The sequence below is a fragment of the Acinonyx jubatus genome, chromosome X, assembly GCF_027475565.1.
Source record: "Acinonyx jubatus isolate Ajub_Pintada_27869175 chromosome X, VMU_Ajub_asm_v1.0, whole genome shotgun sequence".
NCBI lineage: Eukaryota > Metazoa > Chordata > Mammalia > Carnivora > Felidae > Acinonyx > Acinonyx jubatus.
In genome coordinates this window covers 88,416,160-88,442,827 of record NC_069389.1, presented here as the reverse complement: position 1 = coordinate 88,442,827, position 26,668 = coordinate 88,416,160, and the positions used below count along the sequence as shown (strand labels likewise).

Genomic DNA, 26,668 nt, shown 5'->3' with positions numbered 1-26,668 from the left:
TTATACTTAGATGTATGGGTTCATTGTCCTTAAAACCCTTAGCTTTATAGGATTTTTCAGCTCTTGAATTTGAATGATCCAAGTTTTAGAGAGACAGCCCAGTAAGAAATTGTGCCTACAGTTGGCTATTATCACCGTATCTCCAAAAGCCCTACTCCAAGGTCAATGTGCATTAGTTTGGTTAGAATGGTCCACATATCGGCTGTTGAACTAATCACCACTTATTTCTTCCCTTAGGGGAAAGCTATGTTTGCTCCTCAGACAACTTCTTTAAAAAGGTGGAGTACACCAAGAATGTCAATCCCAACTGGTCTGTCAATGTGAAGACATCCGCCAATATGAAAGCCCCCCAATCCCTGGCTAGCAGCAACAGTGCCCAGGCCAGAGAGAACAAGGACTTTGTGCGCCCCAAACTGGTGACCATCATTCGCAGCGGGGTGAAGCCTCGGAAGGCTGTGCGTGTGCTTCTGAACAAGAAGACAGCCCACTCTTTTGAGCAAGTCCTCACTGACATCACCGAAGCCATCAAGCTGGAGACTGGGGTTGTCAAAAAACTCTACACTCTGGATGGAAAACAGGTAGGTACTTTTTTTTTTTTTTTAAAGTACTCTTCTTCTCAGTTGTTCTAAATGCCTGGATGACCATCCTGCACCTCAGGCATCATTTCTGGTTGGGGTCTCTTCCTCCGCCTCCCATCATCCCTACCTGATATTTCGGGTATCATTTGGAAGAAAGGTCTTTTCAGCAGACAAAACATTGGACTAGAAATCTGAGGCTTTGAAATTCAATCTGCTTCTGTTTCATCAAGTAGGATGGTCACTTAGCCTCAGCTTTCTTATCTGCTGAGTAAAGGACCTAGAACCTAGATCCTACACGTTCTTATAAATCTGAATGTGGCTATCACGTGATGCAACCTTGATCACTCAACGCGTATGCCTAGAAATGAGATTTGCCGGCTCATTTCTTCTTAGATGGCCTTAGGTTGGTATTCAGCATCCATTGTGGTGAAAAGAGGTTGAAGTAGCCCTCATGTTCTGTGAAAGGACTCGGATACAGGGGAAACACTGAAGTCTCTGGTTCCTTGTCTTTGCCTCACACTAGACCACATTTTTCCTTTCTCCCTTTTCCGTGTGACATGGCTGTCTTAATTTGGTTCCACTGATGGTTTTGTGTGAGAAAGGGACTATTTCAGGATCCTAAAATTAGCCCAAGAAAGATGCTGCCATCTGTTCCTCTCCAAATCAGGTTCTTCATGTCATTGGTTATGCTACTAAAGTGCCACCTATATTAATATCTGGGAAAGAATGCAGCCAGGCGTCTCCATCAGACAGATGCACCATTCTCTTGAGCATAGGGAGCTGTAAATGTATGACAAAATATGTTCCAAGAGAATTGGAACAGTGGCTGGTTCTGTTAGCTCTAAAGAGAATCCTGGTCCCCCATGAGAGAAGACAACTGCGGATTATTATTGGTCCGTACTCTCTACCTTCTTAAAATACCTTTGGTGTGTACGCAATTATATAGATTCTGAAGAAGCAGATTCACTCTCCATCAGAATGACTGATGAGTGTTCAAATGCAGAACTGTGTCTCCTCCCATGATTTCTGACATATACTGAATGCTGCAAGAGTTTAAATCTCTGGTAAAACTCAAACTCACATATTTGGGAATGTTTCTAAATTTGTGACTTTTACATGTTCCTCATTCTGTGATCTGAGTGATGCCTGGATGCATTGGCTGAATGTGATTTGTGTTTGTTGTACCAAAGCAACGAATTTACCTGCCATGGGAAAAGTCCCAACTCCAAGCATCTCTTAAAGAGGATCTCTTTCCTGAGGACCAAGTACATAATAAACAGGAGCTTCCCAGGAGCAGGCGGAATCATTGGACACCTCATCTTGGGGAAATAGAAGCCAGGGGTTTTATGATCATTGGATCTTAGCGTTGACAGTGACCTTAGAAGCCATGACATTTAATCTCCCACCTATGGCAAGGATATACTCTGCAACCATTTTAATTTCATAAGATAGCCTATCCCACTGTTGAAAACCTGTGATTTTTAGAAAGATTTTCCTTATATCGGGCATAAGTCCACATCTCTATACCTTCAGCCTCTTGGAGTAACGTGTGACAAATACAAATCAAGGACTTAAGACTGAGATTCAGAAGACCTGGTTTTTATTGTAATATTGCAACTCACTATGTGACCCTTGGGCTAATCACTTAACTTTCTGAAGCCTCCCACTTCTCTATACAAGGGGGCTGATGACACCTGCCCTACCCATGCTCACAGAATTCACCTGAAGATCAAAAGAAATAATGGATACGAAAGCACTTTGTAAATTAAAACACAAGATGTAAATATGTATGCATACGATTCGCCATTAAACCAGGTATGTCAATTGCTAGACAATTTAGATATATATCTACAAATGTTAGTTCCTTTCCCTCTACTTTCCCTCCATCATTCTTAGCACAAATTCTCAGCATTTTATGGAGCTATACCACACCTTGGCATTCTGTGGTTGCTCTTAGTGGTAAATAAAGCCACACCTCCACCTCCTACGCGAGCAGGCTCCAAACCTATGATGGGTGGATTTTCATCCTACAGCAGGCCACACAGAACAGCAAGCTTTCTCCAACTCCTTCAAGCATTGGCTCCCATTTCTTTGGGGAACACAGGATAAAATGTTAGTGTATGATATAGTGTGTGTCCCGAAACATCAGTAGCAGTGCTCAAGGGAATAGGACAAACCTTTGTCAGGCATCAGTACCTCTGAATACAGTTCCTTCTCCTTAAAATGTCTCTTTCTGCCTGCTTGGACCCCTGAGGGTGTCTTTTAAGGCCTGTTTCAAATATCATATTATCCCTGAAAACTTCTCTGTCTTCAGGTTCTTGCACCTCTGTGCAAGGTTAAAGCAATCTTAACCTTTTTTTTTTTTTCATTCTCAGTTCTGATACATTGTGGAATCTCTATAAATGTTTGTTGATTGAACAGACTGACATAAAGGTATTCTAACTTCGCCTAGGTAGATGTTCTGAGATGTTCTGAGAAGCCCTCTGCGTTCAGTGCCCCAAACACCGTCTTTAGGTCTATCAGAAAAGATAGGAGGCTTCCAAAGGAGTGTGTATTCCCCCTGGGGAGCTCCTATTTGTTACTTACGTGGAAGTCATGGCAAGTCATGGCAAGTTAAGGCAACATTTCCCAAAGTATATTCTAAAAACCGTCCCCATCTCCTGCTCCCCAGCAGCTTTTCATAAAAGGGTTCTGTGGTCAAATAATGTTGTGAAATGTTGCAAATTATAAGCCCTTCTTAGAGATTCATGGTGCTCATTGGCACATTAAATGTTCTGAGAAGTCCTGCAGAAAGGAAACCAATTTAATTAAGACCCACGATTTCCCCGATTTTATTTAACCACAAACGCTTTTTTTTTATGGGATATACATGTATATATTCTGAAGAGCACACTAGGAAATGCTGTTTACAGAAGATGCTGAATGATTAGGAGCTAACTACCCTAACCTCACTGGTTAGATTGGTATGCATGGGGTAACCCACAAATCAAACATTGTTGTGCGGTTACAGAAAGGACATTAAATAACAAAATTTGGGGGTGCAGGGACAAACCTACTAATTACAAAATAGGTGCTGAGTATACTGAAAGTTAGCCAAACTCAAAATCTTGGAGCCCAGCCCATTCCCCAATTCTGGTGATGACAGCTCTAATGTTAACACCTGTCAGTCACTTTGATTACTGGTGGGTATTCTTACTGCTTGGGAATATGATCTTCCTCAATGCAGGCCGAAGGCACATGTGTTGCAATGGTTTGGACGCGCTTGGATATTCCATGTCTGTCTTTGCCTAAATGTGGCACTAGGCAGAAAGGACAACGTATGGTCAAGGCTATTTGTTATGGAACATTTTAATCATGAAATCAAGGCCATCACTTGGATTTGGTCTTGCTTCAACTGGATCTCAGACTGACAAAAAATCACGTGGTTTTCTCCCCCTTTGTTTGAATAATGATCAGTTAAAACAGCCCAGTTGATTATTCCAGATTTATTGTTGCTTCTGCTCTTCTGTGTACAGTTTGATTGATTGGCTTACGCTGATTGACAAGAAATCTACGGACATGGCTGTCATCTCTTTCTCTCTGTTTTTATTTTGGATGGCTTTTGGAGCCCTTGGTCTTTTTAGGGCTTATGATTTTCCAGTATAGAAGACAGATTTCCTGACTCATTGCCCCTGACATATTTGTGGTCTGTGTAGACAGAGGAACTAACCATCATCAGTACAAAGGGGTCCCAACTTATTCCTCACCTCAATAAGAAGTTGCTAATGAAATGAGGAGTCGGCAGGACCCTTGCTAATCTCATGGGCTATAATGGATTTCTAGGAGGTCAGGGAAAATATGAAGGGTTAGATGATGATGATGTTAGTTAACTCCCAGATGAGATTGGTTTTTTTTTTGATTCTTTGGCAGCTGGAGTGGTTTTTGCAGTGTGTTGACAAAATTATCCAAATATTAATTTTCATGGTCAAGCCACACACTTATGTTTAAAGATCATGGATGTGTAAAAACTAGAACCCAAATTTCTGGTTCACTTGGTGGTAGTACTAGCTCAGTAACCTAGTCTTAAATTCATTTGTTTTAAACATTGTATTTATTTATGTATTTATTTATTTACTGAGAGAGGGAACGAGGGGCAGAGGAAGAGCGAGAGAGAGAATCTTAAGCAGGTTCCGTGTCCAGCACCGGGCCCAAAGCAGGACTATATCTCACAACCGTTGAGTCATGACTTGAGCTGAAATCAAGAGTTGAACGCTTAACCGATTGAGCCACCCAGCACCCCCCAGCCTTACATTCATTTCTGTAAAGCATAGAGCATGGTGCTTCCATTGGAGATGCAGAGCTTTAATAATAGACTTCTAGCTTTTTGGCATCTTAAACAGGGGTGCAGCTGGTTCTCACACCATCCATATTCATGCTGCACTTATTGGCATCTCTGGTCTCAGTTTTGTCCACATGCAGGGTCTGTGCAGTCAAAGATTTATCACTGCCTCAAGACACGTGCCTAAGGGCTAAGTATGCCCTTTAGTATTTGTGTTACCTTTGTTAGGCCCATTTTCAATTGGGTGAATTTATTTTATGTCTCTATATCTTTCTAGTACCAACTACTTGGACCAGAATTTTAGGTCTCAGAAAAATAACATGAAAGGGTTTTAGGCTGATTCCAAGGTGACCCATAGCCTTGGAAGCTAGAACAGGAGTTTTAAGACATGTTTTGAACCATAAGATGATGAAATAGGAAAATGAGAGCACAGAGGATGTTTGAATGACTGTTAAGTATTCCAGAAAAAACTTGTTCCGTCTTGCTATACTAAGTAACTGGGTGCTGCAGGCACAAAGGGAATCACGGGAAACACAGGAAGACAAGGTGGATTTAACCTTGAAAATGTTGAGTGCATTTCCCAAGGTGAATGTGTTCTTACTTTGCCTGTGTAGCCAGGTTTTCTCTCCCCCGCCCCCATCATCTCTGCCCCCTCCAGCCACATCTGGTCTTACTTATATTCCCTGGCCTCCAGTTCTCCCAGAGCCAACCTCTCTTTCCTCCTAGTGTTATGACCCTTTCAGTCAACATTTGGCTCAATAGAAAAAGCCACGTGGCCATAAGTTATGCCCCAAGAGGGAGGTCATTTATCATTGACCTTCTCTTGAGCAAATCAAGGCTGGAAAGGTGATGTTTGTATTACCAAAAGATCCCCCTCCCCAGTCTTCCCCAGATTCAATTCCTGGAGACAGGCTTTGAGAGGATTGGCTTGGGCATGAAGTGGAAAAGATCAAAGATAGGAAGCCAGGCTCTGTGAAAGGAGACAGTTTGCAAACTACCTTGCCATTTGTAATGGCCTTCACGATGCCTCACACTGAGGTAGATTTTGTACTTTAAAAGAAGGCGTATGATGGAGGTAGCCAAACATCAAATATACTGTCCATCTGGAAAGAAAGGACAAAGCATAGGTTGGCAATTGGTTATTTCTTCAGTAATTTATTCTCTTAGAGTCGTATTGTTGAAGAGATGCTCTTGGCTCTGAGCAATGATGGAGGTGGGGCCTGGCCATTTCAATCAAAAGCTTTGGCATAGTATTCCAGTCTCCCACACCAACTAGTCTGTCAATATCCAACATTCAGCATATAGAAGGAGCCCTAAACTGGGATTCAGAGACCTGAGTTCTAGTATCCACTCTATTCTCCACTGTGTGACATGGGGCCAATCATATCTCTTCTCCGGGCCTCAGGTTTTGAGATAAGTACATGACCTTCAAGAGTACTTCTAGCTCTCTGATAACAGAGTATTCATCTCACAGTGTGGTTTCTGTCTAGATATTTTTCACCAAGCCACTACTCTTCTCAATGTCCTTCCACTCTCTGTGCTCCCACAATCTCCAATGTAATGTACTCACCTTGGTGGAGATGTTGTTTTCTAGGATGGTCCCTATGGTATTTGCACAGTTCTTCTATTCAGAAGATCTGAATATAAAAGATCTTACAATTTCTGTGATGGCATTACTAAAGAATATTTTTGAGCTTATAATTTTGATTTGACCTCTTTTTCTATCCAGCGGATGATATGAGGAGTAGAGGGTGGAGGAATCATAAAACAAAACAAGATAAAAGCCAGCTTGCTAAAATTGTGACAGGTGTTTGACAGTGTCATTATTAAGGTGTCTCCACCACAGTGGTGCTATTTTCAATGCTGGGAAGGATTATTGCCAACATGGGGTTTGATCTGGGGATGCAGACTATTCCATTACCAGCCATTGAAGTAACTGGCCTCCTGACCTTCACTCTTTATTTTCATCTTTCTCATTGTCAGTCCCTCAAAAGGGCAAGAAAAGCATTGCCCCCAAATACAGATTTTAAAATACCCTTACTGAGATATAATTCCCATATCATACAGTTCACCTATTTTAAGTGTACAATCCAATGGCTTTTAGCATATTCACAGAGTTCTGCATCCATCACCACAATCAGTTTTAGAACAGTTTCATCACCACACACACACACACACACACGTACTATGCCCTGTAGACATCATGCTCCAATCCCCAGTCATCCCATCCCTAGACAATCTCTTATCTACTTTCTATCTCTACAGATTTGCCCATTCAGGACATTTAATGTAAATGCAATCATACAATTATGTGATTTATTGTGGCTTATTTCTTCACATGGTTTCAAGGATGATCATTTTGTAGCATAGCAATACTTCATTCCTTGTTATGGCTGAATAATAATCCATTGTAGAAATATATCTCAGGGCGCCTGGGTGGCTCAGTCAGTTGAGTGTCCGGCTTCGGCTCAGGTCATGATCTCACAGTTTGTGGGTTCGAGCCCCGCATTGGGCTCTGTGCTGACAGCTCAGAGCCTGGAGCCTGCTTCGAATTCTGTGTCTCCCTCTCTCTCTGCTCCTCCCCGACTCATGCTGTCTCTCTCTCTCTCTTTCAAAAATAAATAAATAAATAAATACACTAAAAACATTTTTTTTAAAAAAGGAAATATATCTCATTTTATTTACTAATTCTTAGTTGACAGCTATTTGGTTGTTTCCACCTTTTGGCTATTATGAATAATGCCGCTATGAACATTCATGTTCAGATTTTTATGTGGCCCTCATTTATCTTGGGGAAATACCTGGGAGTGTTACTGCTGGGTTACGTGTTCAAATTTTTAAGAAACTGCCAAAATGTTTTCTAAAGTAGCATCACCATTTTTCATGCCTATCAGCAATGTAGGATGAGAATTCCAGTTCCTCCACATCCTGTTAACACTGGTTATCAACTACCTTTTTATTAGGGTCATCCTAGTGGGTGTGAAGTAGTATCTCATTGTGGTTTTCATTTGAATTTCCCTAAGAACTAATGATATCAAATATTTTTTCACATGCTTATTGAACATTTGTATATCTTCTTTGGAAAAAATGTTTGTCTAGATCCTTTGCCCATTTTTAAGTGGAGTTCTGTTTTCATATTATTGAGTTATAAGAGTTCTTTATATATTCTGGATACAAGTCCTTTATACATATGTAATTTGCAAATATTTTCTCCCAGTCTATAACATGTCTTTTAATATTTTAATGACTATCTTAACTTTTCAAGGACATTGTTTTCATTCTGATGAAGTTTAATTTATGAATTTTTCTTTTTTTAAATGTTTGTTTATTTTTTTGAGAGAGAGAGAGAGACAGAGCACAAGCAGGGGAGGGGCAGAGAGAGAGGGAGACAGAATCTGAAGTAGGCTCCAGGCTCTGAGCTGTCAGCACAGAGCCTGATGTGGGGCTTGAACTCACGGACCTTGAGATCATGACCTGAGTCGAAGTTGGATGCTTAACTGACTGAGCCACCCAGGCGTCCCTATTAATTTTTCTTTAATGCAGTATGCACTGGTAATCCTATCTAATAACACTTTGTGTAACATAAGGGCCTCGAAATTTTCTCCCATGTTTTCTTCTAAAAATTTTATAGTTTTATCTCTTATATTTAAGTATCTGATCCATTTTACGTTCAGTTTTGTATATGATGTAAGGTAAGGATCAAGGTTCTTTTTCATTGTGTGTGTTGGGGGACATATATACCTAATTTTCCCAGCAGCATTTGTTGAAAAGATAAGACAGTTTTTTAAATTTGATTTTATGTTTTTATTTAAAAAAATTTTTTTAAAGTTTGTTTATTTTTGAGGGTGGTGAGGGGGCAGAGAGAGAGGGAGACACAGAATCCAAAGCAGGCTTCAGGCTCTGAGCTGTTAGCACAGAGCCTGATGCGGGGCTCAAACCCACGAACTGTAAGATCGTGACCTGAGCTGAATTTACACTTAACAGACTGAGCCACCCAGGCACCCTTAAATTTGAATTTAATATGACACCTAGAAATAGCAGTGGCCCATATCCTCATATTTGGGGGTACCCTGGCATCAAAAGTTACCAGTGAAATACTCTGAAGTTTTCTAGAACTTCCAAGAACCGTGGGTATAAACTAACATAATGGAAGTTTCTCCTGTATAGATGTTCTGAAATACTCCAAGGCCACTGCCATAGCAATGGGACAGGCTAAGGCTCATTAAGTAGAAAAAAACCAAGAGGACTTGATAAAAGAAGTTAAAAGGAACCATTGTTCCTTGGTAGTGTTCACCGCCATGCTCTGGACTACTGACGTTCTCATCCAAGACCCATCCAAATGTGCTTGTCCCATGTCCTATTTCTTTAGAGTGGTCCTAAGCAGGATTGGGACAGAGAATGTAGGGGAAGGCCCTGAATTGCTTGGGTTACTTTTTTTCAGTAATAGCTTAATTGAGATATAATTTACATACCATATTCTTCACCCATTCAAAGTGTACAATTCAATGATTTTTATATATGTCTATAGATATGTGAAACCACAACCACAGTTAATTTTAAAGCATTTTTATCACCTAAAAAAATCTTGTACCTTTTAGCTACCACCCCCTACCCCATTCCACCCCTCCCTGCCCCCCCCCCCCCAGCCCTATGTGACCACGAAGCTGTTTTCTATATCATAGATTTTCCTTTTCTGGACATTTAATATAAACAAGTCATACAATACGTAGTTTTTTTGTGACTGACTTCTTTAATACAACATGTCTTTTGAAGGCTCAGCCATGTTGTAGCATGTATTTTGGACTTCGTTCCTTGTTGTGAATGAATAATATTCCATTGTATGAAGATACCACATTTTATTTACCCATTCATTGGTTGATGAATATTTGAGTTGTTTCCATCTTTGGGCTACTATTAATAACGCTGCTATGAACATTTGTGTATTACTGTTTGTGTGGATATATATTTTCATTTTGCTCAAATATATACCTAGTAATAGAATTGTTGGGTGTTGGAGTTTCTCTTGTCCCCTAACTACTAAGCTCATGTTCTTAAAACATGTGCCCCAAGGCATGCTTCAGACAAATTCATTTTTCTTTCTGTGTAGACATTTGGCCCATAGTTCTTGTCAAAACAATATAGAAGGAAAAATGAAATTCCTTTCACAAGTTTTCTTAAAGCTAGAATAAATACAAAGAAGCCATTTCCTTTTTCTTTTTATCTTAGTCCCATCCTGGCCCTTCTAATTCTCCAGAATTAAAGATGATGTCTAAACAGAAGGGACTCCTAGTACAAGGAGTCACAGACTATTCCCAAACCACCAAAGTTACTTAACTTTAAAAAGGTATATCAAAGGCAGGGTACCTGGGTGGCTCAGTTGGTTAAGCATCTGACTTAGGCTCAGGTCATGATCTCGCGGTCTGTGAGTTTGAGCCCCCAGTTGGGCTCTATGCTGACAGCTCAGAGCCTGGAGCCTGCTTCGGATTCTGTGTCTCCCTCTCTCTCTCTGCCCCTCCCCCACTTTCACTCTGTCTCTCTCTCTCTCTCAAAAACAAACATTAAAAAGGTATATCAAAGGGGATTTCCAGAATCCCAGTCCATCTATTTTTCCTAGATTTAGAATATTTTTATTCTCAATACGACAAACTCTACCCTTTCCAGGTATTGTGGTATTAGCTCCTGACAAAAGCCTGCTTGGGTGTAGGGAACCGCAGAAGTTCCCTTCTGGGCAGTTTTCTCCCCAGGGGGCATTTGGCAATGTCTAGAGACATTTTTGGTTGTCATGAATGGGGGTGGTGTGCTACTGACAACTAGTTGGTAGGGGCCAGGGATGCTGCTAAGCATCTTACAATGTACAGAACAGCTCTCCACAACAAAGTACTATCTGACCCCAAATGTCAGTAGTGCTATGGTTGAGAAACCCTATGTTACACAATAAAGAACAAGGCAAATGTGGCAGAAGATGAAGCTGAGAGGAAGTCAAGGGCAAGATCCAGGAACAACCTCGTAAATTGTGTTACAGAGCTTGGATGTTATCCTGTAGGGCTAGAAGCCACTGAAGGAATTTAAGCAGGAGAATAATGTACTCAGATGTGCAGTTTGGGTAGGTCACTCTGGTGCTTTGGATTTGAGGAAGACAAGACCAGTAGGTAGGCCAAGTAGGAGGCTGTATGGTAGAACATGAAGGAGAATAGAAGGATCTAAACCCAGGAAGTAGTAATGGACATAAGAAAAGAGAAAACAGGTTCTGGAAATATTTGGGAGGTAGAAACTAGAGAGCTTCATGATTAATTGAATTTAGGTATATATTCATTTTTTTACTGCTATGTAATAAATTACCAGAAATGTAGTAGCTTAGGACAACATCCATTTATTATCTTGTGGTTCTATAGGTCAGAGTTAAAGCAGACTTGACTGGGTTCTCTGTTTAGGGTCCCACAAAGCTGAAGTCAAGATGTCAGACAGGCTAAGCTTTTATCTGAAGGTTCTGGGGGTAAATCCAGTTCCAGGATCATTCAAGGTTTTGACAGAATTAATGTCCTTGGATCTATAGGTCTGCAGTCCCCATTTCCTTGCTGATTGTCAGCTGGGAGCCATTTTCAGCTTCTAGAGGCTACTTACATCCTTCTCACATGAGTCTCTCCATCTTCAAGCCAACAAGAGTACATCAAATCCTTCTCATGCTTAGAATCTCTCTAACTTCCCCTTCTGCCACCAGATCAAACTCTCTGCTTTTAAAGGGGCTCATGTGATTAAACTTCTCCCACCTGGATGATTTTCCCTTTGATTCACCCAAAGTCGACTGATTACTAACCTTAATTACATCTGAAAGTTCTTTTTTGCCATGTAACATAATTATAGGAATGCCATATTCATAGGTTCGTACCACACTCAAGGGGAGGAAATTATACAAAAGCAAGGGTCATTCTTAGAATTCTGCCTAGGGGTGCCTGGGTGGCTCAGTCAGTTAAGCGTCTGACTTTGGCTCAGGTCATGATCTCACAGTTCGTGAGTTCAAGCCCCACGTCAGGCTCTGTGCTGACAGCTCATAGCCTGTAGCCTTTTTTGGATTCTGTGTCTCACTCCTTCTCTGCCCCTCCACTGCTCATGCTCTGTCTCTCAAAAATAAATGAACATTGAAAAAAAAAAAAGAATTCTGCCTACCAAGAGCAATGGAGAGGAAGGATTTAGGCGACTCTGAAGTTTACAGCTGAGGTGTATGGGTGAATGATAGGGCCATTCATTGAGGTGGGGAAATCCAGGGTAAGAAGCAGAGTTTAGATATATTGAAGTTGGAATGCCTTGCTACATCTAAGGGTAGTCTCCAGAAAGTCGTGGTATATATGGGTCTAGAACTCAGGAGACAGGTAAGGCTGTTGGTAAGGCTCTAACAAATCAATCCTCATTATAATGTTAGCTCCTATCAGTTTAGAGCACATTTCCCAAACTGTGTTATATGTAATACCAGTCTGATCAAATGTTCTTTGCTCAAATAAGTTTCACAACATTGCATAATATATTCCCCTCTTAGAAGAAAAAAAAATACTCCAATAAGTTCTCTGTAAAGGAACCTGATTGATTTTGTTTAGTCCAGTGTTCCCCAAACTTGTTTGAACACCAAACCTTTTTTTAAAAAAATCAAAAAATCAAAAACAATGACCATATGGTAGAATGCACTTTGGGAATCATTGGCCTCTGCCTCAGGTATTTATTTGCATTCTAATTAGAGAATTTTGAAAAGAAAAAAAAAACCCTTTAAGGCCCAAAGGAATAATTAAATGGAAAGAAAACAGGCACCATTGCATTTTGACAGGGGTGATAACCTGGGGCAAGAGGGTCTTTGTAGCTAGAGTATTGACAGTCACCACCAAGGTAACACCTATTCATCCACGGTCAAGGTAGGGCTTGAGAGCATTTATCCTGCTACAGACTCTAGAGGGAAAGGGGGAAACTGACCAAAAAAGGAAATTTCTCTAGCAGATGTTTCAAGAGTCCCCCAAAGTTGTAAGAGATTAAGAGACTCCTTTTGATTACAGGCATTGAAGTTGAGCTTCTCTAACCACAGTGGTAAAGAGACAGCAACCTCAGTTCCATTGCCAGGTTTAGAACGTTCACGATAGATTTAATCCTATATAAGCCAGCACTCCCCCCACTACCGCACGCTGCAGAGTCTCACTGGAGGAATCAGAGACAGGTTTACTAATTAGACTTCACTGCCATAAGTAGTGCTTTCCATGTATGTGGGCTGCACACTTTCATTTGCACCGAGTTCATGCTTCTCCAGCTGGCAACAATTTGGCAGACCCTAGGGGTCTGAATGGCTCGCCCAGCATGGTAATATCCCTTGAAAGAGGTTTTGGGCCAGAGACCAGTACCTACTGAAGTGTGCATATGCATTGTCTGTGCCCCTGTTTCTTTTAAGTATTGACTGTCTCATCTGATGAAGTCGTATATAAATATTTATATGTCGGGACATTTCTGGTCTTACTCACCAGAGACATTATAGCCTTGATAAAAAGCTTCCCTCTGGCAGTCTTTGCCTTCACGGTTTATGTAATATGGCAGTTGATGGGTGAACTTCCTCTTGCTGTTTGCAAAGAGGATGGGGCCTTGCCTTGCTTGGAGTTCCAAGTGTTTGGCTTGTCGTCTGCTGGGAATTGATGTTTGTGCTTTCCCAGGGACTCCCCTGATGAAAACAAGTATGGGTTCTCTAATGGGCCATTCTACCCTTCAGATTTGGGGTCTTCAAGAAGAGTCGATATACTTAGAGATGTATTATGACTTTTGTGGGCCCTAGGCACTTTTGCCTTTGTGGACCCCTTCGTCCACTAAATATTAATAATAATAATAATAATTTCCACTGTGTTGGTACAAAGAGGAATACGTTAGCATTATATATTTAGACATTTTCTTCAACCCACATGTCTGTTTTTTTTTTTCTGATTTCAAAAGAAATGAAATCATTTTCATGGGCTCGTAAAAGTATGGTGGGCGCTAGGCACCATATCGCCATACCAAATGGATAATCTGCTGTGGATATACTGAGCTGTTTCCTGGACTGGTTGTGAGTTCATGTGAGTTAAGCAGTGAATAAGAATGCTGCGACTGATGGGGCGCGTGGGTGGCTCAGTCGGTTAAGCGTCCGACTTTGGTTCAGGTCATGATCTCACGGTTTGTGAGTTCGAGCCCCGCGTTGGGGCTCTGTGCTGGAGCCTGGAGCTCAGCCTGGAGCCTGTTTCGGATTCTGGGTCTCCCTCTCTCTCTGCCCCTCCTCTGCTTGCACTCTGTCTCTCTCTCTCTGAGAGAATGCTGTGACTGAGGATTCAGATCAAGAAAGCAGTAGTTACTTAGACCACCCAAACAACAGTTGAGAAGTAGCAAGTAGGACCCTTGTCTTAGTTAGGCTTTAACATATTTTACTCACTGTACAAATCACGATAAAATGCCATCGGTAGTCAGCATTTCCTCTGGCTTGGTGGACTCAGAGTTGGGAACAGGGGCCTGCTTCCTCAGCATCTTCAAGGAGATACTTCTGGGATTGATGAATGGTGTCATTCATTTCCAGGCTGTCATTTAGCCCGCAGCCCTGCCGAAGGCAGCTGAGTGAAAGGGGTGTGGAAGCTGATTAGCAACGAGATAGATTACTGCAGGCTCATCCAGAGGAATCAGGGTTGGGGCTGGTTTTAATCCAGGTCTATTTTTAGTGGCAGTTAATATAGACACCTCTATCTCAATCCCAACCATAATCTTCTTTAGCAGCAGCCACTCAACCCTGAAATGGGGTTCTGAATGCTACTACTGCTGTTATGTTGACCGCTAAAGAGTCTGTTGGCTAAAGGTCTACCAATAAGCCTCACCTGGAAGTTGGTGGTAGTTTAAATTGGAGATGAACTGAGGCAGAAGGTAAGAATTTAGAGGGGTCCCACCCCTGCCTTCAGATTTTCCTCCAACTGGGGCTAGAGCTAGGACTCAGACTCCAGGGGAAAGAGCTATTTACTGGGCAGGCTTAAACATTCCCAGCAACCCCCCCCCCCCCCACCCAACCACTTGGCTTAGCCGTCCTGGCTCTGGTTCAGTTCACTGAGTGGTATGGCGTTTGGGTCCTCCACAGGGACCTTGCCGAGACCTTGAGGTCAAATTGAGCAATCTCTCTCCCTCCCTTCTTGTCAAGCAAAAAATCTGTTTAAATCAATATGTTTCCATCCCCCCAGCTGAATGTGGCTTTCAAGGATGACAGCATCTGCTCCATACTGCCCTTGCCCTTGTCAAGTCCTAGCATGAAGTAGAACAGAATGGTGTGGGGTGGGTGGGTTTGTGTATGTAACACATATGGCATAAATGCAAGGATACAGGCCCTGGAAATCTTCACACAAAGGCAGAACCAGTGGGGATACAAAGCAAGAGTGAAATATAATTGGAAAGAATTAAGGCTGATCAGATTTTGCAGTGTCTAAGAAATTTCGCTTTGGAATACAAAGGAGAACTTGATTTTCCATTACTCATAATACAATAGATCAAGGGTCAACAAATTATGTAGAGGTCTAAAAAACAAGAAGAAAAATGTGCAACAGAGACCACTTGGGATCACAAAGCCCAATATATTTATCATATGGCCTGTGTTAGCCAATGTTCTTCAGAGAAACAGAAGCCAAAAGATTATCTATCTATCATCTATCTATCTATCTATCTATCATCTATAAAGAGATTTGTTTTAAGGAATTGGTCCAGGCAGACTGGTAGGCAAAAGACCTAGTGAACAGTTAATCTTTCAGTCTGGAGTATGAACTCATGACCGTTTATAGAAAATGTTTGCCAACTCCTTGGAATAATGGAAAGACTAGAGGAAGGAATAATTGAAAAGACCTTTGGGAAAGGGACCTGGAGCCTCTTGCTCTGCCACTAAATATCTAAGTAATCTAGAGTAACCCACTGCCATGGTTTTTTACATGCCAGTAAATCACTGGATCATGGTTTCTACTTTTGTAGATTACTCCAAGAGTTTCTCCCACAAAGCAAACATTGTTTGTGCTTTAGTTCTTTCTATTTGTAAAGTTCTGTGATTCCATAACTCAAATCTGGAAGATCCTAAATAAGCTAGCTTCAACTGGTTCCTGTTGATGTCTAGAAATGACTCCACACTGGCAAGAATCCCGGATATCAGTACCTTTTAATTATAACATACAGAATAAACAAAATGCCAAATCCTTACAATTTATCAGTAGTTCTCTTAATAGTAGTTTCTCTTAAGGATGACTGACTGTGACAGTTCTCTATAATCACTGGAGACACATCTGTTACTGGTATCGTACAAGGCACCTTGGATACTCTAAATAAGTACCAGAAAAACAGTATCTAGTCTTGAGGTGCTTGTAATCTAGTTAGGAAGACATATTCCATACCTAGAATAAAGCCTTTTTTAAAAGTTTATTTATTTTGAAGGAGAGAGGGAGAGAGAGTGTTTGCAGGGGAGGGGCAGAGAGAGAGGGAGAGAGAAAGAATCCCCCGCAGGCTCCATGTGGAGCCTGACGCAGCGCTCAAGTTCACGAACTGTGAGATCATGACCTGAGCCCAAATCAAGGGTCAGATGCTTCACCATCTGAGCCACCCAGGTGCCTCGTTACACTTAGAATAAAGTCTTAGATCTTGTATGGCAACATACAAGCAACTGTTGGGGGTAGAGGCATTGTCTTTTTCATGGATGTATCCTCAGGACGTAGAACGGTGCCTAGAACATGGTATATGCCCAATACATATGTTGAATGAATGAATGAATGGAGGATGGCTTAGTGAGTAGTAGGTACTAAAGGAAGACATGCTTACTTAGATCAGGGCCATGTGGATGCTAGTTAGGAAAGGTCTTCTAATGGGGGAGAGGATAGAATGAATTCAACAGAGTAAGCCTAATGGCTCAAGAGTGATATTTCTGAAATGCTGGATTTCTATACATAAAGATACACAGGGCAGAGCCAGGGTTAAGGATCATATGGGTTTGGGACATTAAGCAAACTAAAAGCAGCCTAAAACAGAGGTCTGAGCTTTGAAGTAGAAAGACATAGGCTCTATGTACCAGTCATTCAACATTTCTGTGCCTCAGTTCCCTCATCTGTAAAGTGAAGATGTCATCTAGACCCCGAATGGCAGACATGGAAGAGACCGGAGACCTCATTTGGTCTGATGAGTTTCAGTCGTGGCTCCCCATTAGACACACTTGGGAAACTTTCACAGGGCCCAGTTCTCAGGCCTGGTCCCACATCAACTACATGAAAAGCTCTAGAAGTGGGCCCAGGCATCCATATCAGTATCTTTTAAATCTCCCCAGGCAAGTCAATATTCAGCCAAGGTTGAAAACCATTGTTCTAGTCAGACCCTTTCATTTTATAGACAGATAAACTGAGGCCCAGAGCGGGTTAAGGAACTTTGTTCAACCTACCTCCTAAGACCGTTAGAAGGGTAATATTAGATCATAAAATTATACAGCTGAAGGGACCTTAGGTATCAAACTATGTGTGAAAGTGTTCTGTATAATGTAAAACATGCTTCACTTGGAAGAGATTATCATAGCAACAGGTCTTCCTGAGTCAGCCGATGAGTAAATGTTCCCTTCCAAAAGTTAGGATACGGATTATTGGATTGAATTCTTAGTAAATAAAGATGGCTTACATTGCCCTAAAAATTCACATTTTTTTAAGAAGAAACATAAGCACTTTGGAAATGTAGGAGGACATGAAACCATAGCAGGAAGCATTGTTGAGCATAGTTCTAGCATATTTCTAGCCTCCATTATCTATTTGGGGCATGGTCATGCCTGGAGGCAGAGGGGTGAGGTCTGGAAATGTTAGTGTGGTGTCAGGCATTTTTGCTCAGAAGGGCCTTCACTTGCTCCTGGCTTGAGAGACTTTGGCTTGCATTGAGCTTGAAAATGCTTCACTTTGCAGTGGATGAAAAGCCAAGGTAATTCTCATTCAGGATACATTTCCCCATTTCTACCCTTTCCTTATTTAATAAGATTCACTCTTTGGAATTGGTCCTTCCAAACAAGACTGGGAGGTTGGGTGTAAAGGGCATTTTCTAGTTCCCCCATTTAGCCCCCGTTTTTTTTAAAGTTTATTTATTTATTTTGAGAGAGAGAGAGAGAGAGAAAGTGGACACAAGCTGGGGAGGGGCAGAGAGAGAGAGAGAGAGAGAGTGAGAGAATCCCAAGCAGGCTCTTCACTGTCAGCACCGAGCCTGATGTGGGGCTCGATCTCAGGAACCATGAGATCATGACCTGAGCCAAAATCAAGAGTCAGATGCTTAACTGAATGAGCTACCCAGATGCCCCTAGCCTCTGTTTTTGAGATATATTTATTTTTTGTCTGAGAGACTATTTGTTGAATTATTTCCTGAGAAAAAAGTGATAAAAATGTAAGATTTTGTTTTTGTTTTTGTTATTTTTTTTACTCAGGCCCACTGCCTACTGCTTTTGTGAGGCTTTCTGGACTACTCCAATTCACATGCCTTGTTTCAATATTTATTATACTGAGAATGCCAGAGACCTTATCGTTCATTGTTTTGTAATTATTTTAATATGTGTGAGGTCTATCTCCCCAGTAGATCCTGGCTTGCACTCCCTTTATCTTTCAGCCTACCCCAGTATTTAGAATATTATTCTTCCCAAAATCAATGCTTGAGCCACATATCTGAGCAACTACCCGTTGCTGAAGGCCCTTCAGAATCTCGGTAGAATGCTTCTCTGCTGGGGTCATTTACCACTCAGGGAAATCGCTGTGTGTGTATGTGTGGGGTGGGGGGTGGGTAAGATGCGGGCGTGTGGGTAGGGAAGGGGGGAGAGTTGTGATAAAAATATGTCAGTATAGGGACGCCTGGGTAGCTCAGTCGGTTAAGTGTCCAACTTCAGCTCAGGTCATGATCTCGTGGTTTATGGGTTCAAGCCCTGCGTCAGGCTCCGTGCTGACAGCTAGGAACCTGGAGCCTGCTTCGAATTCTGTGTCTTCCTCTCTCTCTACTCCTCACCCCCCCCCCTCAAATAAACATTAATTTTTTTTTGTAAAAAAATGTGTTCAGATATCACTAGTCCAGAGCAATGTTTCTCAAAATTGGCTATGCATCAGAATCATCTGGGAACTGGAATTTCCAGAGGAGGTGCCCTAGACTATGTATTTTGAAGCTCCTCCAAATGATTCTGATGAGCACCCAGGTCAGGAAGCCACTGGGGCTCGTTCTCTGGTGCTCCTCAAACTTTAATTTCTGCAAGATTTTGCATTTTGCGTTTCTAACAAGTTCCCAAGTGGTTCTCATGCTGACTGGTCAGAAGACTGAACAAAGCTGTAAGGTAGTGGTTCTCAGCAAGTGGTCCCTGGGCCAGCAATATCAGCATCACCTGGGAACTTTTACATGTGCACTTCATGCTGTTAGAAGTATTTTTTGTGCTTCTATTATCTGGTTTTTTTTTTTTTAAGTCTTTTTTCTCAAAGTTTATTTATTTTGAGAGAGAGAGTGTGTGGTGGGGTTGGGGGCCTGATGCAGGGCTCGAACTCATGAACCCTGAGATCATGACCTGAGCCAAAATCTGGAGTCGGACGCCTCACTGATTGATCCACCCAGGCGCCCCTCTATTATTCATGTTAATTGTCACACCAGCCCTGTGAGATAGCCCAGGTGGATGTGACTGTCTCTGCTTGACGGATGTAGAGTCTGGTACTCAGTGAAGTGAAGGGACTCACCCAAGGTCGTAGAGCTTATCAAGGGCAGAGGCGTGATTAGAATCCAGATCTCTTCACTCCCAGGTCAATGCTCTTTCTCCCATTCCATGCTGACTGATGAAGTAAAAGTCCTTTCAGATATTCATTCACTCCATGCTAATGAGGTTACTGCAAGCACAGATGTGAAACAAACTGAAGCCATCTTTGAAAATCTTAAACAGAGCACTGGGTGTTGTATGGAAACCAATATGACAATAAATTTCATAAATAAAATGAAATAAAATAAAATAAAATAAAATAAGACTTAAAAAAAAAAAGAAAATCTTAAACCTGTCCGGCTTTCACTCATCTGAGTTAAAACATATGGCTACTGTCAGAGAAACATAGCTGACCTCCTCTGTTTGGAATTTTTATATATCAGGAGCCTTATCAACTGCTGGCAGGCAGTTGGATTACATGTACATTTCAGATATCAAAGGCCCGTATTAGAGGGCTACATTAGGAAACCAGAATAATACTCTTGCACCCTCAAAAGCCCCTTAGAATGGATTATACATAAGAACTCCTATCTTTGAATGCAAGCTGAAACTGGAGGCCTCCTCCCCTCTTGTTGAATTTTGGGTTTTGGACACTTGGCCTAATTTTCAGGGTTAAGTGGATGCTGGGGAAGTTTCAGCTTTGGACAACCACAGTTACTAGGACTTACATCTAAACATAGACACTTGCTATTTGCAAGTAAATACTCGAGCATGAAATATTTTGCTTGAACAGACAAAACGAAAGGATAAAATATGCTTGTTTTCCAAAGAAGATGTTTGCAAAATATGTTCTGGATAGAGTCGTCTTCTTTATACAATAGGCAGAACAAATGGCTGCCTGCTGGTGTCTTGAGGGCTGTACCTCATTCTTCCATGCTACCTTCCTGAACACTCCCATGAAAACCTTACTAAACGGATGGGGTTTCTTTTTTGGGGTGACAAGAATGTTTTAAAATTGATGTGGTGATAGTTGTGCAACTCTGAATATTCTAAAAACCCAATGCATGGGTTGGAACACTTTAAATAGATGAATTATAGGATACGTGAGTTATACCTACATAAAGCTGTTATTTTTTTAAAGTTTCTATTTTAAGATATTCGGATTCAGTAATATAGTTCATGTATGAATTACAGTGTGTGCCTATCTACTAAGAAATTATGTATCACAGTTTGCAATGCTTCCTTGTTTTAAATTTTATTTTTTTCCATTTTTAAAAAATGTTTCTTTATTTTTGAGAGAGAGGGAGAGAGAGAGAGAGTGCGGGGGAGGGGGAGAGAAAGAGGGGGGCAGAAAATCAGAGGTGGGTTCTGCGCTGACAGCAGAGAGCTTGACGCAGGATTTGAACTCACAAACTGTGACATCATGACCTGAGCCAAAGTCGGGCGCTTAACCGACTGAGCCACCCAGGTACGCCCTTGTTTTAAATGTTAAACCCAAAACCTCCAAGTGGTCACATGGAATAATAGGACTGAAGTAAACATATTAAACAGGGACCAGATATCAGAGATAGGAGACATCAGAAGATTTTCTCCTGCTTGTGAAGAAGAAGTAAACTTGCCATGTGAATGTACCCGTGAGTGGGTAGCTTCTAGGAACTGGGAGTGGCCCTTGGCTGACGGTCAGCAAGAAAACAAGGACCTCATTCTTGTAAGGAACTGAATTCTGATGACAACCTGAATGAGCTTGGAAGGGAACCCTAAGCCCACGTGAGAACTGCAATATGGCTGATAGCTCAACGGTGGGCCGTGTGTAACTCTGAGCAGAGGACCCAGTGAAGTTGCGTGGGGACTCCACATCCCAGGAAACTGTGAGCTAATGAATGGAAGTTATGTTAAGCTGCTAAAATTGTCATACCACAACAGCAAGCTACCACGCAAACTTGCCGCGAGAAAGGCATGGGGCAGCTGAGATGGAGGTAGGAGGCGGCCTCTTTGTTTTGCATCTGAATTTGTGCGTTTGCCTTAGCTTAAAGGGCTGTGGGCTGAATAACCCAAGAACAACGTAACCAACATGAAGTGTCTAAATGGGCGGTGCGGTCCATTCCAACCTTGTTTCAAGTCACTGCACTTGGAGACCGAGAAAAAATGGAGGCTTAGTAGACAGATGGCTGTGGATATAGTAGTAGAGGAAGCTAGTGATGCCTCCTGAGGATGCTCTCCATGCCCAGAGTCAGAAACTGGGCCACTACCTGATTAGATGAAGGTGGAAGGTGAAGCTACCTGTTAGGAGAAATTGGTGGTGTGGTATGAAGAGTATTATTTGATTGGACACAAGTTTTTTTTTAAAACCACTTTAGGACAAAAGGTACCATACACCAGCCTTTTGCAGTGTTGCACCTAGACCCCATTCTTGTGGGGAGGTTGTTAGAAATGCCGATTTCCTGGACCCCACTCCCAGCCTACTAAATCAGATTTGCTACTGGGGTGGGTCTCAGGACCCTGTGAGATGTTCACATGAGTGCTAATGTTTGAAATCCACTGAGCTGATTTTTCACCTTTTGCAGCACTGCTAAGTGCTTAACGCGTGGGGCATTAAAAAAAATACAGATAGTAGGTCCCTCTCTCTGTATTTCTTTTAAGTGACAGAAAGAAAAAGGGAGAGGTAGAGACAGATGGAGAGAGAGAGTGAGAGAGAGAGAAAAGCTGCAGCAGCAGAGGAAGAAGAAAAGAAGAAGAGGGAGAAAGGGGGGAAGGGGAAGGGGGAAGGGGAGGGGGAGGAGGAGAAAGATAAGGAAGAGGAAGAAGAAGGGGAGGGGGAGGAAGAAGAAGGAGGAGGAGGAGGAGGAGGAAGGGGAGGAGGAGGAGGAGGAAAAAGATGAGGAAGAGGAAGAAGAAGAAGAGGTAGAGGAGGAGGGAGAGGAGAAAAGAAATGCCCAATTATTAAAGATGTGTATTGAAGATTAGAGATGTGCTCCATTGTCAAAGGATAAAAGCCATGTGCATCAAACAGAATATTTGACATCTCTGGGAAGCATCCTTATTCCCACTCTTCCCTCAACCCTACCATTTTCACACCCCAGGGTGACTGCTAGAGCAGGTGGAGGTGACAGGAAGCTGAGCCCAACCAGCCTGACTTGGCAATTGAATCGAAACAGGAAGGGGACTTCAATTCCTGCTTATCGTCTCTTACTGGAATATGGTATTAGACCCCAAGACAAAGCTCAGATTGATGCAGTCCCCACCCCACCCTTCTTCTCCTGGCTTCTTTTCTGTAAGTCATGCTTTCAGTGTTTGGAGTCTGGCAGCTGCAAGGCTTGGTTGCTAGGTAACAATTTCCCAGCACAAAGAACCCTCAGCTGGGTAGGTCAGGTCTGTCAGTGTGAAACAGCTGTACAGAATTTTTATTTGTCTTCCTCTTGTTTTGGTTAATCACAGGGCATGGAACCCGAATCAAACTTTTCATAGAAATGAGAAATGCTGGAGGATACTAGTTCAGCTGCTGCTGCTTTTTTGCTGCTCTTCAAATCACAGCCTTTCTACTCTGGCTCAATAGAGCCACAGCAAGCCTGGCAGGCTGCAGGTGGAGGAGGGTGGTAGAGGGGTCAGGTGTTCTTTAGTCTCTTTAGCATCTGGGTGGGGGAGGGCATAGCTGAAACATGAGCTAAGAAGTTAACTCCCTTTCTTCAAATTGACCAGCAGTTTCCTAGGATTAGAGTCGCCCGATTACACAACACCAAAGTTAAATTTGAGTTGCAGATAAATGATGAGAAATTGAAATTGAATGGGGCATCTGGAACGTGTATTTGCTAAGTCTGGCAACCTTACCTAGTTTGCAGTCAATTTGGTGTGAATTTTGCGTGGGATTGATGCCAACAGAGAAGTAGAAATATGGGCGGACCCGGTTCTGGTGCTGTTATGGAGGATTAAGCCTCAGCCCTGGCTTGGTATGCTAGAAGCTAAAGTTGGAGGGAGTTGTGTATAGAGTCACACAAAGAAAAGGCTGAATCCATTTCTATTGCTGTCACCTTTCCTTATAGTTATCCATCGGATGCTAGTCTAGTGACTAGCGTGGTGCTCTGTGTTAATGATTGGAAATCAGGAGGCCTGGGTTGGAGGACTCGATGGATGGATGGAGTATTAACCAGCTGTGTGATCTTGGACAAGTCACTGCTATTTTATGCCCTTGTTGCCTTTTTCTATGCCCTAAAGGGGTTTTATTAGAGCATGGTTTTCAAAGTGTGTCCCCTCCCCCATCAGCAGCATCAGCATCACCTGGGAACTTCTTAGAAATGCAGATTACGAGGACCCCCTTCTGAATCAGAAACTCTGGGGTTAGGGCCTTGCAATCAGTTTTAACAAGCCCTCCACGTGATTTTTTCCCCTAAACTCTGTTTCCAAAAGCCCCTCCCCTGTCCCATTTCTGATCTTCCTATAGAACAGTAGAGAACCCCACCCCACTGTCCTCATAAATATCTGATTACTAAGGGAGGGGACGCAGAATCAAGAGAAGCTCAGGGAGCTAATGTGCTGGTTTCTCACAGTAAGTGGCATCCGATGGTGTTGTCCATGGTGCTGAATGTGGTTGTCCAACCTAACCTTGGAAATCTTTGTGAGAAATGTACGCAAAAGGAGAGGAAGTTGGATGGTTGTAGCAGCCTGACCTGTTTCACCTCCCACTGGAGACAACTTACGGAATTTGGCAATCACATTATGCAAGTTAGTTAAGGTGAACCAGGACAATTATATTATTTTATAGGCCAGTGCCTTTCTCTAGTGCTTTCCTGGTACTCCTACCTTGGGTAACTATATTTTATTCTGACACAGAGGGCTCTATGTAAACTGTGTGTTCACTTAAAAGCAATGGATCATTCCCCTGATGCTATCCTGTAATTATGAATGAATGGGGAGAACACTAAGGTATAAAGTTAGCCATCAAGGGCCTACAATAGGACTAACAAATCATCTTAACCACCAAGCAACCATAATGGTAAGAAAACCCAAGAGCACTGCCTAGGTTACTCGCAGAAAGCTTTTTAAGTCTACTCTGGGCTATGCTCAAGTGGGTGGATAGTGGGACCCAGATAATTAGAAGGGATTAGCTTAACTCTGACATTCCTTCCAGCCTTGCATATTGAGCCTTGGCTTTCTTTACCTCCTTTGGGGTTCTTGTCATGGAATGAGCTCTACTTTCATAACTTCTGGAGCAAACTTTTATGTGTTCATCTGCATAGACACCTACTCTCAAATTTAGGTGTACAGATGGCCTCAAATTACAATGGTTTGACTTATGATTTTTCAGCTTTACAACTGTCCAAAAGTCAGATGAATTCAGTAGGAACTGTACTTCTTGTTTTAAAGTTTGATATTTTCCCAGGCTAGCGATATGTGGTACAATACTCTCTTGTGACTCCTAGTCAGCCACGTGAACATGAGGGTAAACTACCACTACGTTTACAACCATTCTGTTTTTCACTTTCAGTACAGAATTTGATAAATTACATGAAATATTCAACACTTTATTATAAAATAAGCCTTATGTTAGATGATTTTGCCCAACTGTAGGCTCATTGAAGGGTTCTGAGCACATTTAAGGTAGGTTATGCCAAGCTATGATGCTCAGTAGGGTAGGTGTATTAAATGCGTTTTGTACTTACAGTAGATGTTTTCAACTTACAATAGGCTTATCAAGGCATAACCTCACTGTAAAGCAAGGAAGGTCTGTAATTTTATGGAGTCCACAATCACTTAGGGGATTAAAGTAGGAAAAGAACAGATGTGGGGAGCACACAGCTATTACTCTGAGGAGACTGGATTTGTCTAGGAGAGAACAAGGCAGGAATGTATCCAACTCCAGATCTCTTTGAACTGTCATATTTAATTATAGATTGTGACCTGAGTAGGTTAATAAGCCTCATTGGGCCTCAGTTTTATCATCTGTAAAATGGATAGATACAATGATAGTTAATAGGCACTATTTACTGAGTAGTTACTATTTGCCAGACACTCCCTACTTCACAAAGTTCTTGTGATAATTAGATATAGCTCTTATAAAGTGCCTGGTGCAGACTAGGCACTCAAAAATGGCATCTATTAAAATTATTGATTTTTTAAAAATGTTTTACTCCGCTTCTGAGGGGACTTGGATTCACTTGGGCCATGCATGGTGGATCAGACCTTTTTGGCCAGGAGTAGATGCTACATAATGTTAGGTCTTATTATTATTTTTTTTAAGTTTATTTTTGAGAGAGACAAAGACAATGTGAGCAGGGAGGGGCAGAGAAAGAGAGAGAGAGAGAATCCCAAGCAGGCTCTGAGCCATCAGCACAGAGCCCAATGCAGGACTCGAACTCATGAAACCATGAGATCATGACCGGAGCCAAAACCAAGAGTCAGACGCTTAAACGACTGAGCCACCCAGGTGCCCCTTTAATGTTAGGTCTTAGCATATATAACAGATGTGTGGCTGGAACTGCAATTATTCCTAGAAACAAGAATAAATACAATCAATTCTTCCCATTTCCTGGCTCAGCAAACACATTTTTGTGTGTACCAAGAACCCTAAACGAGGACCAGGGCAATCCGTAAGATATTTGACTCCTTAGGTTGACTCCTAAGTATCCACAAGGCAGAATCTCCTATAGCACTGGGCAAGTCATTGCCGGTTAATATTCACACAAATGTCTTGTCTTTTCTGTGGAATCAGGGACCAGGGATGCGATTTCTTGTGGTTTGAACTTGTTCCCTCTGTTCCTACAGCTCTATGCCTAAATGGGATGCTCAGACCCTCCGGGGCTAGAAGGATAATGATAGAAAGGCCAGCCTTGCTTTGTTTTGACCACAAGTCCAGTAGCTGATAGCACCAAATAGTAGTAGTGATTACTCTGGGGACATTAACTCCACGGGTGTTGTGATAATGGAACACTGACCTTCCTAACAGAGAAACTCATTTCATTGCATTGTGTTACCAGCTTTCCTCTATTGGAAAGAATCCCTTGATTACTGACTCCATCATAACCCTAGGCTCTTGTTTAGCTGAACTGCCAGCTAGTTCCCTTCCCTGGTGGAAGGGTCCCTAATAGCTTTCACACGATT

At 42.0% G+C, this 26,668-nt stretch overlaps 1 protein-coding gene across 2 annotated transcripts in view; it reads left to right on the top strand.

Annotated features, from left to right (window-relative positions):
• Positions 1-26,668, top strand: part of DCX (doublecortin) — a 110,144-nt gene that overhangs the window by 8,845 nt on the left and 74,631 nt on the right. For both annotated transcript variants that reach the window (XM_027054881.2, XM_015083807.3), the window contains exon 2: positions 238-578. In XM_027054881.2, coding sequence (XP_026910682.1) covers positions 238-578 — 341 coding nt within the window. The remainder of the gene's footprint in view (positions 1-237; positions 579-26,668) is intronic.